At 44.2% G+C, this 19,070-nt stretch overlaps 1 protein-coding gene across 3 annotated transcripts in view; it reads right to left on the reverse strand.

Moving 5' to 3' along the window:
* TDRD12 (tudor domain containing 12) overlaps positions 1-19,070 on the reverse strand; it is a 95,567-nt gene that overhangs the window by 27,106 nt on the left and 49,391 nt on the right. For 2 of the 3 annotated variants that reach the window (XM_025367666.1, XM_025367668.1), the window contains 3 exons: positions 17,067-17,147; positions 3,965-4,025; positions 3,498-3,602 (listed from right to left, as the gene is read on the reverse strand). In XM_025367666.1, coding sequence (XP_025223451.1) covers positions 3,498-3,602; positions 3,965-4,025; positions 17,067-17,147 — 247 coding nt within the window. Of the gene's footprint in view, positions 1-3,497; positions 3,603-3,747; positions 3,883-3,964; positions 4,026-17,066; positions 17,148-19,070 lie in introns of those variants that run through there. The other variant, XM_025367669.1, reaches the window with a different exon arrangement.

Below are 19,070 nucleotides of genomic sequence, written 5' to 3' on the forward strand. Positions count from 1 at the left end.
CCAAAAAGCACTATACATTGCCAAACCCAGTATTTTCCAAGCACTAACTTGTTAAGTTTCCCCAAATCTTTTCTCAGTACCAACCTCCTGTTAAAAGACTCTTGCTTTTTCTCCTATTAAGACTCCCATTAAAAGATTCTTGCTAGGCCGGGCATGGTGGCTCATGCCTGTTATCCCAGCACTTTGGGAGGCTGAGGCAGGTGAATCATCTGTAGTCAGGAGTTCTGAGACCAGCCTGGCCAACATGGTGAAACCCCATTTCTACCAAAAATATAAAAATTAGCTGCGTGTGGTGGTGCACGTCTATTATCCCAGCTACTCCAGAGGCTGAGACAGGAGAATCACTTGAACACAGGAGGGAGAGGACACCATGAGCGGAGATTGCGCCACTGCACTCCAGCCTGGGTGACAAAGCGAGACTCCATCTCAAAAAAAAAAAGAAGAAAAAAAAAAGGCTGGGCACGGTGGCTCACGTTGTAATCCCTGCACTTTAGGAGACCAAGGCGAGCGGATCACCTGAGGTTGGGGGTTCAAGACCAGCCCGACCAACATGGAGAAACCCTGTCTCTACTAAAAATAGAAAATTAGCTGGGTGTGGTGGCAGGCACCTGTAATCCTAGCTATACAGGAGGCTGAGGCAGGAGAATGACTTGAACTCGGGAGGAAGAGGCTGCGGTGAGCTGAGATCACGCCATTGCACTCCAGCCTGGGGAACAAGAGTGAAACTCCATCTCAAAAAAAAAAAAAAAAAAAAAATCTTGCTTTAATTTTCTAAATTAAAAGTATCCAACAGACGGCCCATTGACAAGAACTTAAAGTTCACTGGATCAAAGATGCGGCTTTTCCTCCTCATTATCCTAATAAGCTGCCAGTCCATCAGCTTCACTTATAAAGCTTTTTTAAAAGATAGACTTTTATTTGCTTATTTTTCTATGTAACTGTCACTGAAACCCAAATGTTCCAACAGAGTTCTCCACCCACATGGATAGGATCTTCCAAATGGCGGAGCTCATCGGCACCATGAGCTCTGTGAGGTCCTCTCGAGTCCTGAGCCCTAGCTGCAGTCAGGACCGACCATGCTCTACACCTGGTATTCAGCAACTATCCTGGGATCATCCTTCACCATCACCCTTTGTCTGCAAACTCATGTGGTCATCTTTCTCGGGTTACTTCTTTGTTTTGGTAGAGAACATATTTTAATATCTTCTTGACAAAGGGTAGAAGGGAAGTACATTTTTTTAAGACTGTGTGTGTCTGCAAATGTCTTCATTCTACCCTCATACTCCATCCACAGTTTGAGTATGGACCTCTGGTTCCAAAGAGCTTTCCATCAGAATAATAATAATAATAATAATAATTATTATTATTATTATTTTTGGAGATAAGAGTCTCATTCTGTGCCCAGGCTTCTGTGCAGTGGCACGATCTTGGCTCACTGCAACCTCTGCGTCCCAGGTTCAAGAGATTCTCATGTCTCAGCCTCCCAAGCGACTGGGACTACAGGCAAGCACCACACCACGCTAATTTTTTGTATTTTAGTAGAGACAGGATTTCACCATGTTGCCCAGGCTGGTCTCGAACTCCTGAGCTCAGGCAATCAGCGCCTCTGCCTCCCAAAGTGCTAGGATTAAAGGCATGAGCCACCGCGCGCGACCTCATCAGAATTTTGACATCAGTGCTCATCTGGTGCATTGTGGAGACATCTGAAGCCATTCTGATTCCTGGTCCAGTGTGTAGGACCAGTTTCATCTCTCTTGAAGCCTTCATAATCTTTAGATTCCCTTAACTTAGATGCTTCAGAAGAACATTTCTAATCTCTTTCTTCAGCAGGTGTTCTGGGCCTATGATGGGTAGGACCTCCTAATCTGAAAATTCTTGTCCATTAGTTCCAGAAAATGTTCCTATGTTAATCTTCAGAAAATTTCCTACCATCTTCCTTCATTCTTCCTAGAAATCCCATTTTCAGATACTGGACCTCAAACTGACCCTCAAAAATTTTTCCTCCTATTTCCATTTGTTTGCCTTTTTTCTCTACTTTCTGATAGTTAGCTTCTCCTTTATATCTCAAACATACTAGTGATTTTTACATTTTTCTATATTTTGAATTTCCAAGAACCTTTTTCTCTGCCTGTTCCTTTTTAAAATATCCTATTTTAAATATCCCCAGAGAGAAGACATTGCATCCCTTTAACAGTAAGCTGTTATGGATGCAACATCTTCTCTGTGGGGATATTTATTCTCTAACATTTTCTGTTACTCAACTGCATTGTTTGTTTCCTTGAGGGTTTGTTTTGGTCTTTTTTTTTTTTTTTTTTTTTTTGAGACAGAGTCTCGCTCTGTTGCCCAGGCTGGAGTTCAGTGGTACAATCTTGGCGCACTGCAACCTCCACCTCCTGGGTTCAGGCAATTCTCCTGCCTCAGCCTCCCAAGTAGCTGGGACTACAGGCATGTACTACCACGCCTGGCTAATTTTTGCATTTTTAGTAGAGACGGGGTTTCACCATGTTGGCCAGGCTGGTCTCAAACTCCTGACCTTAGATGATCTGCCTGCCTTGGCCTCCCAAAGTGCTGGGATTACAGGTGTGAGCCAGTGCACCCAGCCTGGTCTTTTTTTTTTTTTTTTTTTTAAGGTGAAGGTTTTTTTTTTAAGGTGAAATTTCCATGATCCCTGATGTCTGTTCATGGTGGACAGCAAGACACTAATGCCCAACTAGAGGCTCTGGGGACTCTTGTCATCACAAGTGTCACCTCACTGCAGGAAGACACAGCGGCAAGCAGGTCCTGTTCGTGGGAGAATTACAAATAGCATCATCTGAAGGTCATTTCTCTAGGGCCATTCAAGTTTCTCCAAAAAGAGCCTCCACTTGCTGCTGAGAACAATACAAGCTGGCTGTGGGTGCTCAGGAGACAGAGCTGGCGGTTCATGCTCCCCTTGCAAAGTGCTCCTTCCCTGCAGAGGCAGCCACACTCAGTCTCCTGCTTTCATCTTCTAAGACTGTGGAATCTGCCCACTTCTCTCTCACGCTATTTGTCCCAGTTGTTTTATGTTCCTATCTTAAAAAAATTTTTTTAAACTTTTTTTAATCAGGAAAAAGGTAGATAAACATGTATGATCAATTTTCCAAATGAAACCATAGGTGTGTGAGACAATTTTGAAAAGAACGGTTGGGGAGTGCATTACAACTGCCCTGGTGGCCTGCTGCTCCTCCCACAGCCCTGTCCACGGGCATCCTGGAAACCTGACTGCAGAAGGGGCTCACGGTTACACAGCAGCTGCCTCACAAAACACTCACTCACTCACTTCTAAGAAGCTAACCTGGATTTAAGAATAAATGAGAGATTAGGCCAGGTGTGGTGGCTCATGCCTGTAATCTCAAATAAAAAGATAATTTCAAAAGCAAAGAAATTATACAATGCAACCTTAGAACCATTTGAAAATCCTTCTCTATTACAAAAAGCTGGCATTCTTGATAAATACAGTTTTAGAGCACTTTTACCTTCTTCAGGTCTGCTGACAGCGGCGACGAATCAATGGTTAAGCAGGGCTCAATCTTGTTTCGGAGCACTGCCACAGGAGGCTGCAGGCCCTTCAGCTTCTGCAACTGAGAGAACGTGTGCATTAGACAACCAGGGTCTGCTCTGAGGCGTCAGCAACTTCATGGAAATGAAGAAAATACAGATTTCAATGTAAACACCTGGGTATATATGCTTACTTAAACAAACAAACAAAAAACCAAAAACCACCACTACTAAAAGGAAGACTGTTTATCATCCAAAAAACAAGGAACAATTTCTCAGAAGCAACAATCCATTCGATTGTTTCTAAAAGGATGTCTTCAGGTAAAGTCCCCCATCTAAGGAGTTTCCCTTCTAATCTCAGTTCTGGAGGGAGGAAGGAGAAGGATTTAAAGAATAAACAGTTTTCTCTCTCTTTTTATTTTACTTGTTTAAGGGCCTGTAATACCTGCTGGAGATCAGAGATTCCATCAGCTCTCAAAGGATCAGGATTTAAAAACTGCAGTAATCTGTAAGATAGTTAAAAGAAGAATGTGAAGAAAAAGGTATTTGTTTCCTCAGTTGAGCTATTCTTTTAGTTCTTCCTTGATAAGAGAGAGCAGGGACTGCACAGCCCAAGCTCAGCTGTACAACTGCTGCCTGTTCTGTTCTGCTTGGTTTATGAGGCATGAGGGCTGTGGTACCTGTGCTGCCACAACCTTGCCACCCAGGTCCCCGTGAGAGTATCTGAGGGGCCCCAGCCGACCTCAGGAGCCACTAGTGTACTTTACTATCTTTATTTTATGGATGAGAAAACAAGACCAGATAGGACTTGTCCACAATCACCTCTGTTGAGAGGAGAAGAAATCTGAAACTGCTTTCCTCTAGATCCAGCCCAACCCCAATGTGGATAAGGTCAGTGGCAGTCACAGAGAAGTCACAAGCCACAGATGTCTGGGGACTCCAGGATAAAGATGGTGGGTTACACACATGGCAAACTGCACTCCTTCCTAAAGCCCCATTCCTGTAAATGTATTTTTCTTTTCTTTTCTTTTTTTTTTTTTTTTGAGATGGAGTTTCGCTCTTGTTACTCAGGCTGGAGTACAGTGGCACAATCTTAGCTCACTGCAACCTCCGCCTCCCAGGTTCAAGAGATTCTCCTGCCTCAGCCTCCTGAGTAGCTGGGATTACAGGCGTCCACCACCACCACCACACCCAGCTAATTTCTGTATTTTTAGTAGAGACAGGGTTTCAGCATGTTGGCCAGGCTAGTCTTGAACTCCTGACCTCAGGTGACCCGCCTGCCTTGGCTTCCCAAAGTGTTGGGATTACAGGTGTGAGCCACTGCGCCTGGCCCTATAAATGGACTTTTAAATGCAAAAGCCACAAGACCCAACTGTCGTCAGCTGATGAATGGGTACATGAAATATATTCCATGCACGCAATGGAATATAAGTCGGCCATGAAAAGGCATGCTGTGCTCATTTATGATATGGCAGAGGTGAGCCTTGGAAACACTGTGTGCAGTGAAACCAGCGTCACCAAGGCCCACACACCATATGATCCCATCCATATGAAATGTCCTGAACAGGCAAACCCATAGAGACTGAAAGCAGACTGCTGGCTGCCAAAGGATGTGGAGGGAGGAAAATGGAGAGTGATCGCTAATGGATATGGACTTGTGTGGTTGCAAACTCTGTGAATACGCTAAAAATCACTGAATTGTACGCTTGAAAAAAGGGTACATGAATCATATCTCAAAAAAGCTATGTTTTAGAGACAATATTCCAGAACAGAATGTTAGAAGCTAAAAAACAGATGGACAAACTGGTAACAGCCCCAAGACAGTTGAATCTGAGCCAGCCACGGGAGGCCTGACCCTATCTGCAGAGAACAACCTTCAGAAAGCTGAGGAATTAGGGGCAGGCTCCCTGGCTGCAGCAGTGTGGCAGAGCGGGAAGCCTCTGCATCACCTTACACTGCTCCACACCAGACTGCCACTCACCCCAAACCCTAGGAAGCCCAGGGGCTGATTCTCTGGAGAGGATAAAGCAGAGCTTTCAGGACTGGGGGCTGTAGGCCTAGCTGCAAACCAAGGTACTGAACTGAAAAGAGGGAGGCCAAGCACACACAGGACAGTGAGACCCAGCCTGTGCCTTCCACTGAACTCCCAGGACACAGGCAGGTCTTTAGCCCCGGGGGCCAGAGACAGGAGAAGCCTTCCCTTGGGCATCTGGACGGAATTCAGAGGTCCCTGCACTCACAGCAGCTCGCTCCCCTGTGAGACCCACAGCCCACAGGCTTGGTACACTCAGAGACCCTCACCAGCTCACTGGGCCTCTACGTTGAAATACGGGCAGACAATCGAGGACCGCATGACGTCTAAGGAAAGCCTCCAACCTTAAAAACCGAGTAATGCACCCTGCAAGAAAAAGAAACAGTGTAGGGAGAAGAAAACTCCCCCACCAAAATCATTAGTCTCCTTAGAGAAATGAGAGAAATTATCATATATGTGAAACAAGGACAGGACATGATTAGAAAGAGAAAAGAGAACAAAAGGTAAATCCTTGCAAATTAAAAACGTGATATTAGAAATAAAAAACTCAATAAAATGAGTAGAGGACAAAATTGTAAAAACATTCCAAAAAGTAAAGCAGGCTGGGTGCAGTGGCTCACACCTATAATCCCAGCCTTTTGGGAGGCCGAGGGAGGGAGATCACTTGAGGTCAGGAGTTTGAGACCAGCCTGGCCAATATAATGAAACCCTGTCTCTACTCAAAACATAAAAATTAGTCGGGTGTGGTGGTGGGCACCTATAATCCCCGACTGAGGCAGGAGAATCACTTGAACTCAGGAGACAGAAGTTGCAGTGAGCTGACATCGCACCACTGCACGCCAGCCTGGGCAACAGTGCGAGACTCCGTTTCAAAGAAAAAAAAACAGGAAAAAAAAGTAAAGCAAAAAGACAAAGAGATTTAAAAAAGAGCAGGCACTTCCAAGATGGCCAAATAGGAACAGCTCCAGTCTATAGCTCTCAGTGAGATCGATGCAGAAGATGGGTGATTTCTGCATTTCCAACGGAGGTACCTGGTTCATCTCACTGGGACTGGTTGGACAGTGGGTGCAGCCCATGGAGGGTGAGCCAAAGCAGGGTGGGGTGTCACCCCATCCGGGAAGCACAAGGGGTTGGGGAATTTCCCTTTCCTAGCCAAGGGAAGCCATGAGTGACTATACCTGGAGGAGCAGTACACTCCTGCCCAAATACTGTGCTTTTCCCACAATCTTCACAACCGACAGACAAGGAGATTCCCTCCTGTGCCTGGAGCCGTGGGTCCCACGCCCATGGAGCCTTGCTGGCGCAGCAGTCTGCAATCGACCTGGGACGAGTGAACTTGGTCGGGGGAGGGGCATCCACCATTGCTGAGGCTGAGTAGGCAGTTCTGTGCTCACAGTGTAAACAAAGCAGCAGGGAAGCTTGAACTGGGCGGAACCCACCGCAGCTCAGCAAGGCCTACTACCTCTCTAGATTCCACCTCTGGGGGCAGGGCATATCTGACCCAAAGGCAGCAGACAGCTTCTCCAGACTTAAACGTCCCTGCCTGACAGCTTCAAAGACAGCAGTGGTTCTCCCAGCACAGCACTTGAGCTCTGATAAGGGACAGACTGACTCCTCAACTGGGTCCCTGACCCATGTGTAGCCTGACTGGGAGACATCTCCCAGTAGGGACCAACAGACACTTCATACACGTGGGTGTCCCTCTGGGATGAAGCTTCCAGAGGAAGGATCAGGCAGCAATATTTGCTGTTCTTTCAGCCTCTGCTGGTGATACCCAGGCAAACAGGGTATGGGGTGGACCTCCGGCAAAATCCAACAGACCTGCAGCTGTGGGGCCTGTCTGTTAGAAGGAAAACTAACAAACAGAAAGGAATAGCATCAGCATCAACAAAAAGGACATCTACGCCAAAACCTTATCCACAGCTCACCAACATCAAAGACCAAAGGAGGATAAAACCACAAAGATGGGGAGAAACAAGAGCAGAAAGGCTGAAAATTCCAAAAACCAGAACGCCTCTTCTCCTCCAAAGGAACACAACTCCTCGCATGCAAGGGAACAAAACTGGACAGAGAATGAGTTTGATGAGTTGACAGAAGCAAGCTTCAGAAGGTCGGTAATAATAAACTTCTCCGAGCTAAATAAGCATGTTCTAACCTATCGTAAGGAAGCTAAAAGCCTTGAAACAAGCTTAGACGAATGGCTAACTAGAATAACCAATGTAGAGAAGAGCTTAAATGACCTGATGGAGCTGAAAACCACAATATGAGAACTTCGTGACGCATGCACAAGCTTCAATAGCCAATTTGATCAAGTGGAAGAAAGTAAAAATTAATGAAATAAAGTGAGAAGACAAGATTAGAGGAAAAAAGAGTAAAAAGAAACAAACAAAGCCTCCAAGAAATATGGGACTATGTGAAAAGACCAAATCTACGTTTGATTGGTGTACCTGAAAATGATGGGGAGAATGGTACCAAGTTAGAAAACACTCTTCAGGATATTATCCAGGAGAACTTCCCCAAACTAGCAAGGCAGGCCACCATTCAAATCCAGGAAATACAGAGAACACCACAAAGACACTCTTTGAGAAGAGCAACCCCAAGACACATAATTGTCAGATTCACCAAGGTTGAAATGAAGGAAAAAATGTTAACGGCAGCCAGAGAGAAAGGTCAGGTTACCCACAAAGGGAAGCCCATCAGACTACCAGTGGATCTCTCTGCAGAAATCCTATAAGCCAGAAGAGAGTGGGGACCAATATTCGACATTCTTAAAGAAAAGAATTTTCAACCCAGAATTTCATATCCAGCCAAATTAAGCTTCATAAGTGAAGGAGAAATAAAATCCTTTACAGACAAGCAAATGCTGAGAGATTCTGTCACCACCAGGCCTGCCTTCCAAGAGCTCCTGAAGGAAGCAGTAAACATGGAAAGGAACAACCGCTACCAGCCACTGCAAAAACATGCCAAATTGTAAAGATCGACACTATGAAGAAACTGCATCAATTAATGGGCAAAATAACCAGCTGGCATCATAATGACAGGATCAAATTCACACATAACGATATTAACCTTAAATGTAAATAGGTTAAATGCTCCAATTAAAAGACACAGACTGGCAAATTGGATAGAGAGTCAAGGACCCATCAGTGTGCTGTATTCAGGAGACCCATCTCACGTGCAGAGACACACATAGGCCCAAAACAAAGGCGGGTGGAAGATCTACCAAGTAAATGGAAAGCAAAAAAAAAATAAAAATAAAAAAGTAGGAGTTGCAATCCTGGTCTCTGATAAACAGACTTTAAACCAACAAAGATCAAAAGAGACAAAGAAGGCCATTACATATTAGTAAAGGGATCAATTCAACAAGAAGAGCTAATTATCCTAAATACATATGCACCCAATACAGGAGCACCCACATTCATAAAGCAAGTTCTTAAGAGCCCTACAAAGAGACTTAGACTCCTATACAATAATAAATGGGAGACTTTAACACCACTCTGTCAGTATTAGACAGATCAACGAGACAGAAAGTTAACATGGATATCCAGGACCTGAACTCAGCTCTGCACCAAGCGGACCTAATAGACATCTACAGAACTCTCTGCCCCAAATCAACAGAATATACATTCTACTCAGCACCACATCACACTTATTCTAAAACTGACCACATAATTGGAAGTAAAACACTCCTCAGCAAATGTAAAAGAACAGAAATCACAACAAACTGTCTCTCAGACCACAGTGCAATCAAGTTAGAACTCAGGATTAAGAATCTCACTCAAAACCACACAACTACATGGAAACTGAACAACCTGCTCCTGAATGACTACTGGGTAAATAACAAAATGAAGACAGAAAGAAAGATGTTCTTTGAAACCAATGAGAACAAAGACACAATGCATCAGAATCTCTGGGACACATTTAAAGCAGTGTATAGAGGGAAATTTATAGCACTAAATGCCCACAAGATAAAGCAGGAGAGACCTAAAATTGACACCCTAACATCACAGTTAAAAGAACTAGAGAAGCAAGAGCAAACGAATTCAAAAGCTGGCAGAAGGCAAGAAATCACTAAGATCAGACCAGAACTGAAGGAGATAAAGACACAGAAAACCCTTCAAAAAAATCAATGAATCCAGGAGCTGGTTTTTTGAAAAGATCAACAAAATAGATAAACCACTAGCAAGACTAATAAAGAAGAAAAGAGAGAAGAATCAAATAGACACAATAAAAAATGATAAAGGGGATATCACCACCGATCCCACAGAAATACAAACTACCATCAGAGAATACTATAAACACCCCATGCGCAAATAAACTAGAAAATCTAGAAGAAATGGATAAATTCCTGGACTCATACACCCTCCCAAGACTAAACCAGGAAGAAGTTGAATCCCTGAATAGACCAGTAACAGGTTCTGAAATTGAGGCAATAAGTAATAGCCTACCAACAAAAAAGTCCAGGACCAGACCGATTCACAGCCAAATTCTACCAGAGGTAGAAAGAGGAGCTGGTACCATTCCTTCTGAAAATATTCCAATTAACAGAAAAAGATGGAATCCTCCCTAACTCATTTTATGAGGCCAGCATCATCCTGATACCAAAGCCTGCCACAACAACAAAAAGCTGGAGTCGCAACAAAAAAAGAGAATTTTAGGCCAATATCCCTGATGAACATCAATGCAAAAATCCTCAATAAAATACTGACAAACCGAATCCAGCAGCATATCAAAAAGCTTATCCACCATAATTGAGTCGGCTTCATCCCTGGGATGCAAGGCTGGTTCAACATACGCAAATCAATAAATGTAATCCAGCATATAAACAGAACCAACAACAAAAACCACATGATTATCTCAATAGATGCAGAAAAGACCTTCGATAAAATTCACCACCCCTTCCTGCTAAAAACTCTCAATAAACTAGATATCGACGGAATGTATCTCAACATAATAAGAGCTATTTATGACAAACCCACAGCCAATATCATACTGAATGGGCAAAAACTGGAAGCATTCCCTTTGAAAACTGGCACAAGACAAGGATGCCCTCTCCCACCACTCCTATTCAACATAGTATTAGAAGGGCAGGGCAATTAGGCAAGAGAAAGGGCAGTATCTGGCCAGGGCAATCAGGCAAGAGAAAGCAATAAAGGGTATTAAAATAGGAAGACAGGAAGTCAAATTGTCTCTGTTTGCAGATGACATGAAGATGACATGCAGATGACATAGAAAACCCCATCATCTCAGCCCAAAATCTGCTTAAGCTGATGAGCAACTTCAGCAGTCTTAGGATACAAAATGAATGTGCAAAAATCACAAGCATTCCTATACACCAATAACAGACAAACAGAGAGCCCAATCATGAGTGAACTCCCATTCACAATTTCTACTAAGAGAATAAAATACCCAGGAATCCAACTTACAAGGGATGTGAAGGACCTCTTCAAGGAGAACTACAAACCACTGCTCAAGAAAATAAGAGATGACACAAACAAATGGAAAAACATTCCATGCTCATGGATAGGAAGAATCAATATCGTGAAAATGGTCTTACTGCCCAAAGTTATTTATAGATTCAATGCTATCCCCATCAAGCTACCACTGATTCTCTTCACAGAATTGGAAAAAACTACTTTAAACTTCATATGGAACCAAAACTGAGCCCACATAGCCAAGACAATCCCAGGGAAGAAGAACAAAGCTGGAGGCATCACGCTACCTGACTTCAAACTTTACTACAAAGCTACAGTAACCAAAACAGCATGGTACTAGTACCAAAACAGATACATAGACCAATGCAACAGAACACAGGCCTCAGAAATAACACCACACATCTACCGCCATCTGATCTTTGACAAACCTGACACACACAAGCAATGGGGAAAAGATTCCCTATTTAATAAATGGTGTTGGGAAAACTGACTAGCCATACGCAGAAAACTGAAACTGGACCCCTTCCTTACACCTTATACAAAAATAAACTCAAGATGGATCAAAGACTTCAACATAAGACCTAGGACCATAAAAATCATAGAAGAAAACCTGGGCAATACCATTCAGGACACAGGCATGGGCAAAGACTTGATGTCTAAAACACCAAAAGCAATGGCAACAGAAGTCAAAATTGACAAATGGGATCTAATTAAACTAAAGAGCTTCTGCACAGCAAAAGAAACTATCATCAGAGTGAACAGGCAACCTACAGAATGGGGGAAAATTTTTGCAATCTATTCATCTGACAAAGGCTAATATCCAGAACCTACAAAGAACTTAAACAAATTTACAGGAAAAAAGCTAACAACCCCATTAAAAGGTGGGCAAAGGACATGAACAGACACTTCTCAGAAGAAGACATTTATACAGCCAACAGACATATGAAAAAATGCTCATCATCACTGGTCATTAGAGAAATGAAAATCAAAACCACAATGAGACACCATCTCATGCCAGTTAGAATGGCGATCATTAAAAAGTCAGGAAACAACAGATGCTGGAGAGGTTGTGGAAAAATAGGAACACTTTTACACTGTTGGTGGGAGTGTAAACTAGTTCAACCATCATGGAAGACAGGGTGGTGATTCCTCAAGGATCTAGAACCAGAAATATCATTTGACCCAGCAATCTCATTACTGGGCATATACCCAAAGGATTATAAATCATTCTACAATAAAGACACAAGCACATGTACGTTTATTGTGCACTATTCACAATAGCAAAGAGTTGGAACCAACCCAAATCCCCATCAATGATAGACTGGATTAAGAAAATGTGGCACATATACACCATGGAATACTATGCAGTCATAAAAAAGGATGAGTTCATGTCCTTTGCAGGGACAGGGATGAAGCTGGGAACCATCCCATCATTCTCAGCAAACTACCACAAAATCAGAAAACCAAACACTGCATGTTATCACTCATAAGTAGGAGATGAACAATGAGAACACATGAACACAGGGAGGGGAACATCACACACCAGGACCTGTGGGGGGTCAGGGGCTAGGGGAGGTGTAACATTAGGAGAAATACCTAATGTAGGTGACAGGTTGATGGGTGCAGCAAACCACCATGGCACATGTATACCTATGTAACAAAACTGCACGTTCTGCACATGTAACCCAGAACTTAAAGTATAATAAAAAAAAAAAGAAAGAAGAAGAAAACTATATTTTATAAAATTATGCAACCAATTCAGAAGGTTCAACATACGAGTCACAGAGGTTCTTAAAAGAAGACAGAGAACATGGAGCACAAGAGTACAACAAAAAACTCAAGAGAATTTCCCAAGGGTAAGGGACACGAGGCTACACATTGGAAGGGTCCACTGAATGACAAGCATAATAATAGAACCATGCCAAGGCACAACATCAGGAAACTTCCAAACACTGGCAACAAAGGAAGATCCTATAAGCTTCCAGAGAGACAGAGAGAGAAAAGGAAAGGAGTCATATATAAAGAATAAGAAATCAGAATAGAGTGGACGTCTCAAACACTAGAAACTAGAAGTAGAAATGTCTTCAAAATTTATAGACAAACTATTGATCAAGCGTGAAGATAGTCTAAAAGCATTTATGCAAAGTCTGTAAAAAATTTATGTTTTGTGTCTTCCTTCCTAGCGAGCTACTAAAGGATGCTCTCCACCAAAACAAGGGAGTAAACCAAGTAAGAATAAGATGCATGATCTGGAAAAGAGGAGATTCAATTCAAGAAAGATGCAGAGAATCTCAGGATGTTGGTGACAATGAATGCGGGACGCATCAGGCACAGACCAAAGCAGGCAGAAAGCGTCTGGAGAGATCTCCAAAGAGACACAAGTGAAAACCTGAGTTTAGACAACAGAGAAGAATTCTGGAGATGAATCTTTAAGATAGATGAAAAACTTAGGAAAGTGAGCCAGGCATAGTGGCACACAGTAGTCCCAGCTACTCGGGAGGTTAAAGCAGGAGGTCTGGCTTGATGCCAGAAGTTTGAGACCAGCATAGGCAACACTGTGAGACCTCATTTAAAAAAAAAACCCCAAGGAAAGAAAAAAACAGATAATTATTAACTTCAGGTAAACCAAAAGGCTATGTGAGAAGAGAAAAGCAGCCGTGCTCTGTGACTGCAGAGCTCCACAGCACTCACCTGCTCACAGCCCAGGGACAATAGACACTCATCTCACTGGAACCATGATGCAGGGAGAGTGGAGTCATGGGAAGAACAGAAGTGTGGGTGTGATTTCAAGACGGATAAGGAAGGGTTGTACAACAGAGCCGCGTCCTCAACGCTCACTGTGTTCTTTGGCAGAGGGCTTGGGTCTGGCAGGCCAGTGTCCGACCCTGGACTCAGCAGCCTGTATGAAGAGCATTTCAGTCCAGGCTTCGACATGCACTGCTGTTCAGACTCTGACACTGAAACGGTATCACAAAGAATGTGCATATTTGGGTCAGGCGCAGTGGCTCACACCTGTAATCCCAGCACTTTGGGAAGCTAATGGCAGGCAGATCACCTGAGGTCAGGAGTTTGAGACCAGCCTGGCTATCACGGCGAAACCCTATCTCTACTAAAAATACAAAAAAGTTAGCTGGGCATGGTGGCGTGCGCCTGTAAACCCAGTTGCTCGGGAGGCTGAGGCAGGAGAATCACTTGAATCCTAGAGGCGGAGGTTGCAGTGAGCTGAGATTATACCACTGCACTCCAGCCTGGGCTACAGAGCGAGACTTTATCTCAAAAAAAAAAAAAAAAAAAAAAGGAAGAAAGAAAGAAAGAAAAAAAGAATGGGTGTTATTCCTTCTTCAATCAGTGGGCAGTACAAAGTAGGCTGATGTTAAAATGTTCAAAGGAAGACAACAGAAGAATAAAGAATGAATATCACAGTAGGCTTGAGGGACATAGAAGATGGAAAGACAAAGAACTGCAGAGAGAGCTCCAGGGTACACTAAATATCAGATTTGATGTGAGTGGCAAGCAGGCACCACTTCACCCTCCTATGCCCAGGACGTCTTAACCAGTCATGAAAGTACTCCCCGCAGCACATATGGCTGCACTGTCAAAGTCCAAAATCCTCCTGAAAATAATTTTGCGAGTCACCACACAGAGTTGAGACTCACCCACCACCCAGCATATTTCCACAGGCTGGGCAGAAGCTGGCACCAGCTTAGAAACACGGTATGAGCCCAATCCACACTGCCTCGCCACCCCAAGAAGCCCTTAGCAGAACACAGCAGTTTCTCTTGGACACCTAAAGATTAAGAGAGAGAATTTCGCTAGGAGAGCCCTTAAACCTGGGTGTGGGCCCCACCACTCCCTCTGCTACCCAAGTATCCAGGATTCCCAAGGGTATGGTGGTATGTGATCCTGGAATGGGGCAGACTGAATCTGGGGTGACCTCTTCCAGAATGTACTGTAACTGGGGGGTTTCCAAATGAGTTATATGAAGGAACAGGCCCAAGGAGAAAGAAACACAACTGCTTGCTGGTACTTACAGGCTTCAGCAATTCCATCAGCGAGACAAAAAGACAGGAAAAGAAAACCACAGGTGTCACACAGAGGAGGCTAGTGGGACACCTGGCCTCTGGCAATGAGCCAAGGTCCCTGTGCCCCTCTGTCCACATCATGACAGTCGTAATCATAGTACCAAGTGAGGTTTGGGGATGCGGCAATGCGGGTCCCTGACTGGCCATCCTTAAGGAAAGGGTCCCTTTCCTCCAGGCTGCCTTCGCTATCTAGCCAGAAATGACAGCACGGGGTTCCCCAGGCTTTGGACACAGTGTAGCCAATGCAGGACCTCTGCTCAGTCAAGGGGGAGGGTCCCAGGATCAGCAGGTCATCCCCATGTCCCTAAGGAACTCAAAGCCTTCTTTGCTGTTTAATCTTGAACTACCTCAAAGTTCCCTGAAATCCACAGGAGACTGACAGGATAACTGATGTTGTTTAATCAGTGGGTTATAAGTAAAGGGCATTTTAGCAGAACAGGAGACAAGACAGAACTTTTTAATATGAAAATAAAGGGGAACAGAATATTTCAGGGTCATCTAGGCACAGTGGTTTATGCCTGTAATCCTAGCACTTTGGGAGGCCAAGGCAGGCAGATCACCTGAGGTCATGAGTTCAAGACCAGCCTGGCCAACACGGCAAAACCCCATCTCTACTAAAAATAAAAAAATTAGCTGGACATGGTGGCAGATGCCTGTAATTCCAGCTACTTAGGAGGCTGAGGCAACAAAATCACTTGAACGCAGGAGGTGGAGGTTGCAGTGAGCCAAGATTGCGTCATTGCACTCTCGCCTAAGTGACAGAGCAAGATTCCGTCTCCAATTAAAAAAATAAAATAAATAAATAAATAATGAAAAAAAGAATATTCCAGGGTTAATTTGCCTGGTTATAATTTAAAATAATAAAAGAAAGAAATAAGCTGCATGGATAATGCAAGGTCTTCTGTTCCAAGGAAAATAACCACTGTGACAGCAAAACCTTTGGGTATTAGGGCTAAGGTTGCCCTGGGAGGGGGGTGTCAGTCAGGTGCATCAACAGCCATCCCCAACTCTGTGGGCTCATGGAAGCTTTCAAAGCCTCACCCTTGAAATACTGGGTGGTGTCCTGCGGGGTAAGAAGCCCTGGCAGGCCATCAGCATGGCCTCTGGGAAGCCCACATGGCAGCAGAGTCCACACCCTGGCTCCAACCCCCAGGCCAACCAGCGGAAACAGCAGGACCTCCCCACCTCTGACCTGTCTCACACTCTGTCACTCTGGGAGTTCCAGGGCAGCTACAGTTACTTGGAATGTAAAATTAGGCCAATATGGTAAAAAGTATAAAAATGGCATGAGGCTGGGAGCTGTGGTCACGCCTGCAATCCCAGCACTTTGAAAGGCAGAGGCGGGAGAATTATTTGAGACCAGGAGTTTGAGACCAGCCTGGGTAACATAGCGAGAACCCTGTCCTACCAAAAATATATATATGCCAGGTATGTGCATGCCTGTGGTCGCAGCTACTTGGGAGGCTGAGGTTGGAGGATCACTTGAGCCCAGGAGATCGAAGCTGCAGTGAGCTGTGACTGAACCACGGCACTCCAGCCTGAATAACAGAGGAAGACCTTGTCTCAAAACAAAAATTGGTATGTAAATATTTTGTAGATTACACAAGTATAAAATCAAGGCAACCTGCTCAGTTTATCTGGCAGTATTGCCTCAGAGAACTGGGAAGAAAGCAAAGACCAACCCACAGAATATCAACAGACCCAAAAGATCAACTGTATCTAATTCCATTTGTGACACTGTTCACTTTACCAAGAGAATCCCGAAGGCGAGGTAGAAAATGACTACTTACACTGGAACAAAGCTTTAAACAGAAAAATGTGCCCAAGTGGATGGAAAAGAAAAACCTAACCTCAGACCCTACAGGAGATGCACTGTACATTTATTTTTTGATGGGAATACAGGTTTGAAATTAGTAATAAAATGTGTAGATTTCTCTTGTTTATAATTTTATTATAATTATTTCAATACACAATTCAGGCCAAGGAAAAAGTTCTTACTTCACACAGCTATTCTTCTCATCATATTCTTTCTTCTCAGCCAATCTAAGAGGTTTCTCATTTGGCTTCTGACTTAAAGCACTAGAAATGAAAAAAAAAAAATTCATTAAAATTTGTGAACAGCAGCCTGGGCAACATAGTGAGTCCCCATCTCTACAAAAATAAAAAATAAAAAACACCGGGCACAGTGGTATGCGCCTATGGCACCAGCAACTCCGGAGGCCAAGGTGGGAGGATTGCTTAAGCTTAAGAGTTGGACGCTGCAGTGCGCTGTGATTGTGCCACTGTACTCCAGCCTGGGCAACAAGAGCAAGACCCTGTCTCTTAAAAAAATGAAAAATTGGCCAGGCGCAGTGGCTCATGCCTGTAATCCCAGCACTTTGGGAAGCCAAGGCAGGAGGATTGCAAGGTCAGAAGATCGAGACCATCCTGGCTAACATGGTGAAACCCCATCTCTACTAAAAATACAAAAAATTAGCCGGGTGTGGTGGCGGGCACCTGTAGTCCCAGCTACTCGGGAGGCTGAGACAGAAGAATGGCGTGAACCCAGAAGGCGGAGGTTGCAGTGAGCCAAGATCACTCCATTGCACTCCAGCCTGGGCGACAGAGTGAGACTCCATCTCAAAAAAAAGAAAAAAGAAAAACAAGTGAACTCCTTTACCCCAATCCTGAAAATATCTTTATTTTCTGGATTACAAATTTAAGAAGCACCATTTAGGAATTGGTTTATCTACATAAGCACATTTCTGTGAGAACCGGAGCTTAGTTCTTTAAGTATAAAAGTCACTTCTGACACTTTTGGTGCTGGTGCTGGACAGGATGGAGTAGGCCTGCCACAGCCTCTCTCTCCTGCTGATCACAACTAGACATTCTGGATGAGGTCCCAACAGCAGGGGAGAGAAGTCGAACACCTGAAAAACACAGTCATCAGGACTTTCTTGGTTTTTCTTCTCTCTGTGTCTCTCTGTGTTGACCTCAGGATGACTATGTGGCAGATGCAGACACAAGAACCTCCAGGAGAGACCCCCCTCTTTCAAGCCAGGGAAGTGGGAAGAGGCGTCCTTTAAACCAGAAAGTGTGGGGAATCTCCATTGTTTTTCTTTTCTTTCCTCGCCAGGCCGGAAGGCCAGCTCTGATCTTGCAGTTGCACTCAGCAACAGCAACAGCAGTGTGGTGACCTTGAGCCCTGAGAGAAAACCCGCACCTGAAGCCAGAGGAACTGGGAGATGGGAGCTGTGGTCCAAAGACTGTGTGAGGAAAATTTCCATCTTTTTCCTCCCTTATTTGTTTTATTCTCAAGGTATCCCAATCCCACATTACTGCACACCAATGTCTCCAAGAGAAACTATCTGGCTAGAGGAACACGGGGAAGGAGCCCCTAGAAATTGGTAACTGTGAGGGAAATTCTGAAAAGAGAGAGAGCTGGTTCATGACCCAACACAAGCCCCTGACTCGCCCCAAGCTATGCAGATGCAGAACAGTCCCCAAGCAGCATCGAGGGCCCAGAGCCTGAGATCACATGGCCACCACCATCCACAGATAACAAGTCAGAACATGAGGGCCGGACCTCATGGAAGTACCGACCTCCTGTGAAGACAAACGACACCAACCAACGCTCTCTAGAGAATGTGAACAGAAACCAGAGTCTCACAACATGACACTCAAAATATCCAGAGTAAGTCCAAAGTTACTCAGCACACACGGGCCCAGGAAACCGGATCGACTGCCAAGGGAAACGACAATCAGCAGGTGCCAACCCACGGTGGCTCGGGGTGGCAATCATCAGACACTCACTCCGCAAGAAGAAAAGGTCAGCACTTCCAAGTGGAAACACACAAGTTCTCAGCAAAGAAATATAAACTTTTGAAAAAAAAAACAAGGAACATTTTAGAAATAAGAAATATAGGCCAAGTACAGTGGCTCACACCTGTAATCCTAATATTTTGGTAGGCTGAGGCAGGAGCATCAGTTGGTCTCAGGAGTTGGAGACCAGCCAGGGCAGCA

The sequence above is a fragment of the Theropithecus gelada genome, chromosome 19 (assembly GCF_003255815.1).
Source record: "Theropithecus gelada isolate Dixy chromosome 19, Tgel_1.0, whole genome shotgun sequence".
Classification (NCBI taxonomy): Eukaryota; Metazoa; Chordata; class Mammalia; order Primates; family Cercopithecidae; genus Theropithecus; species Theropithecus gelada.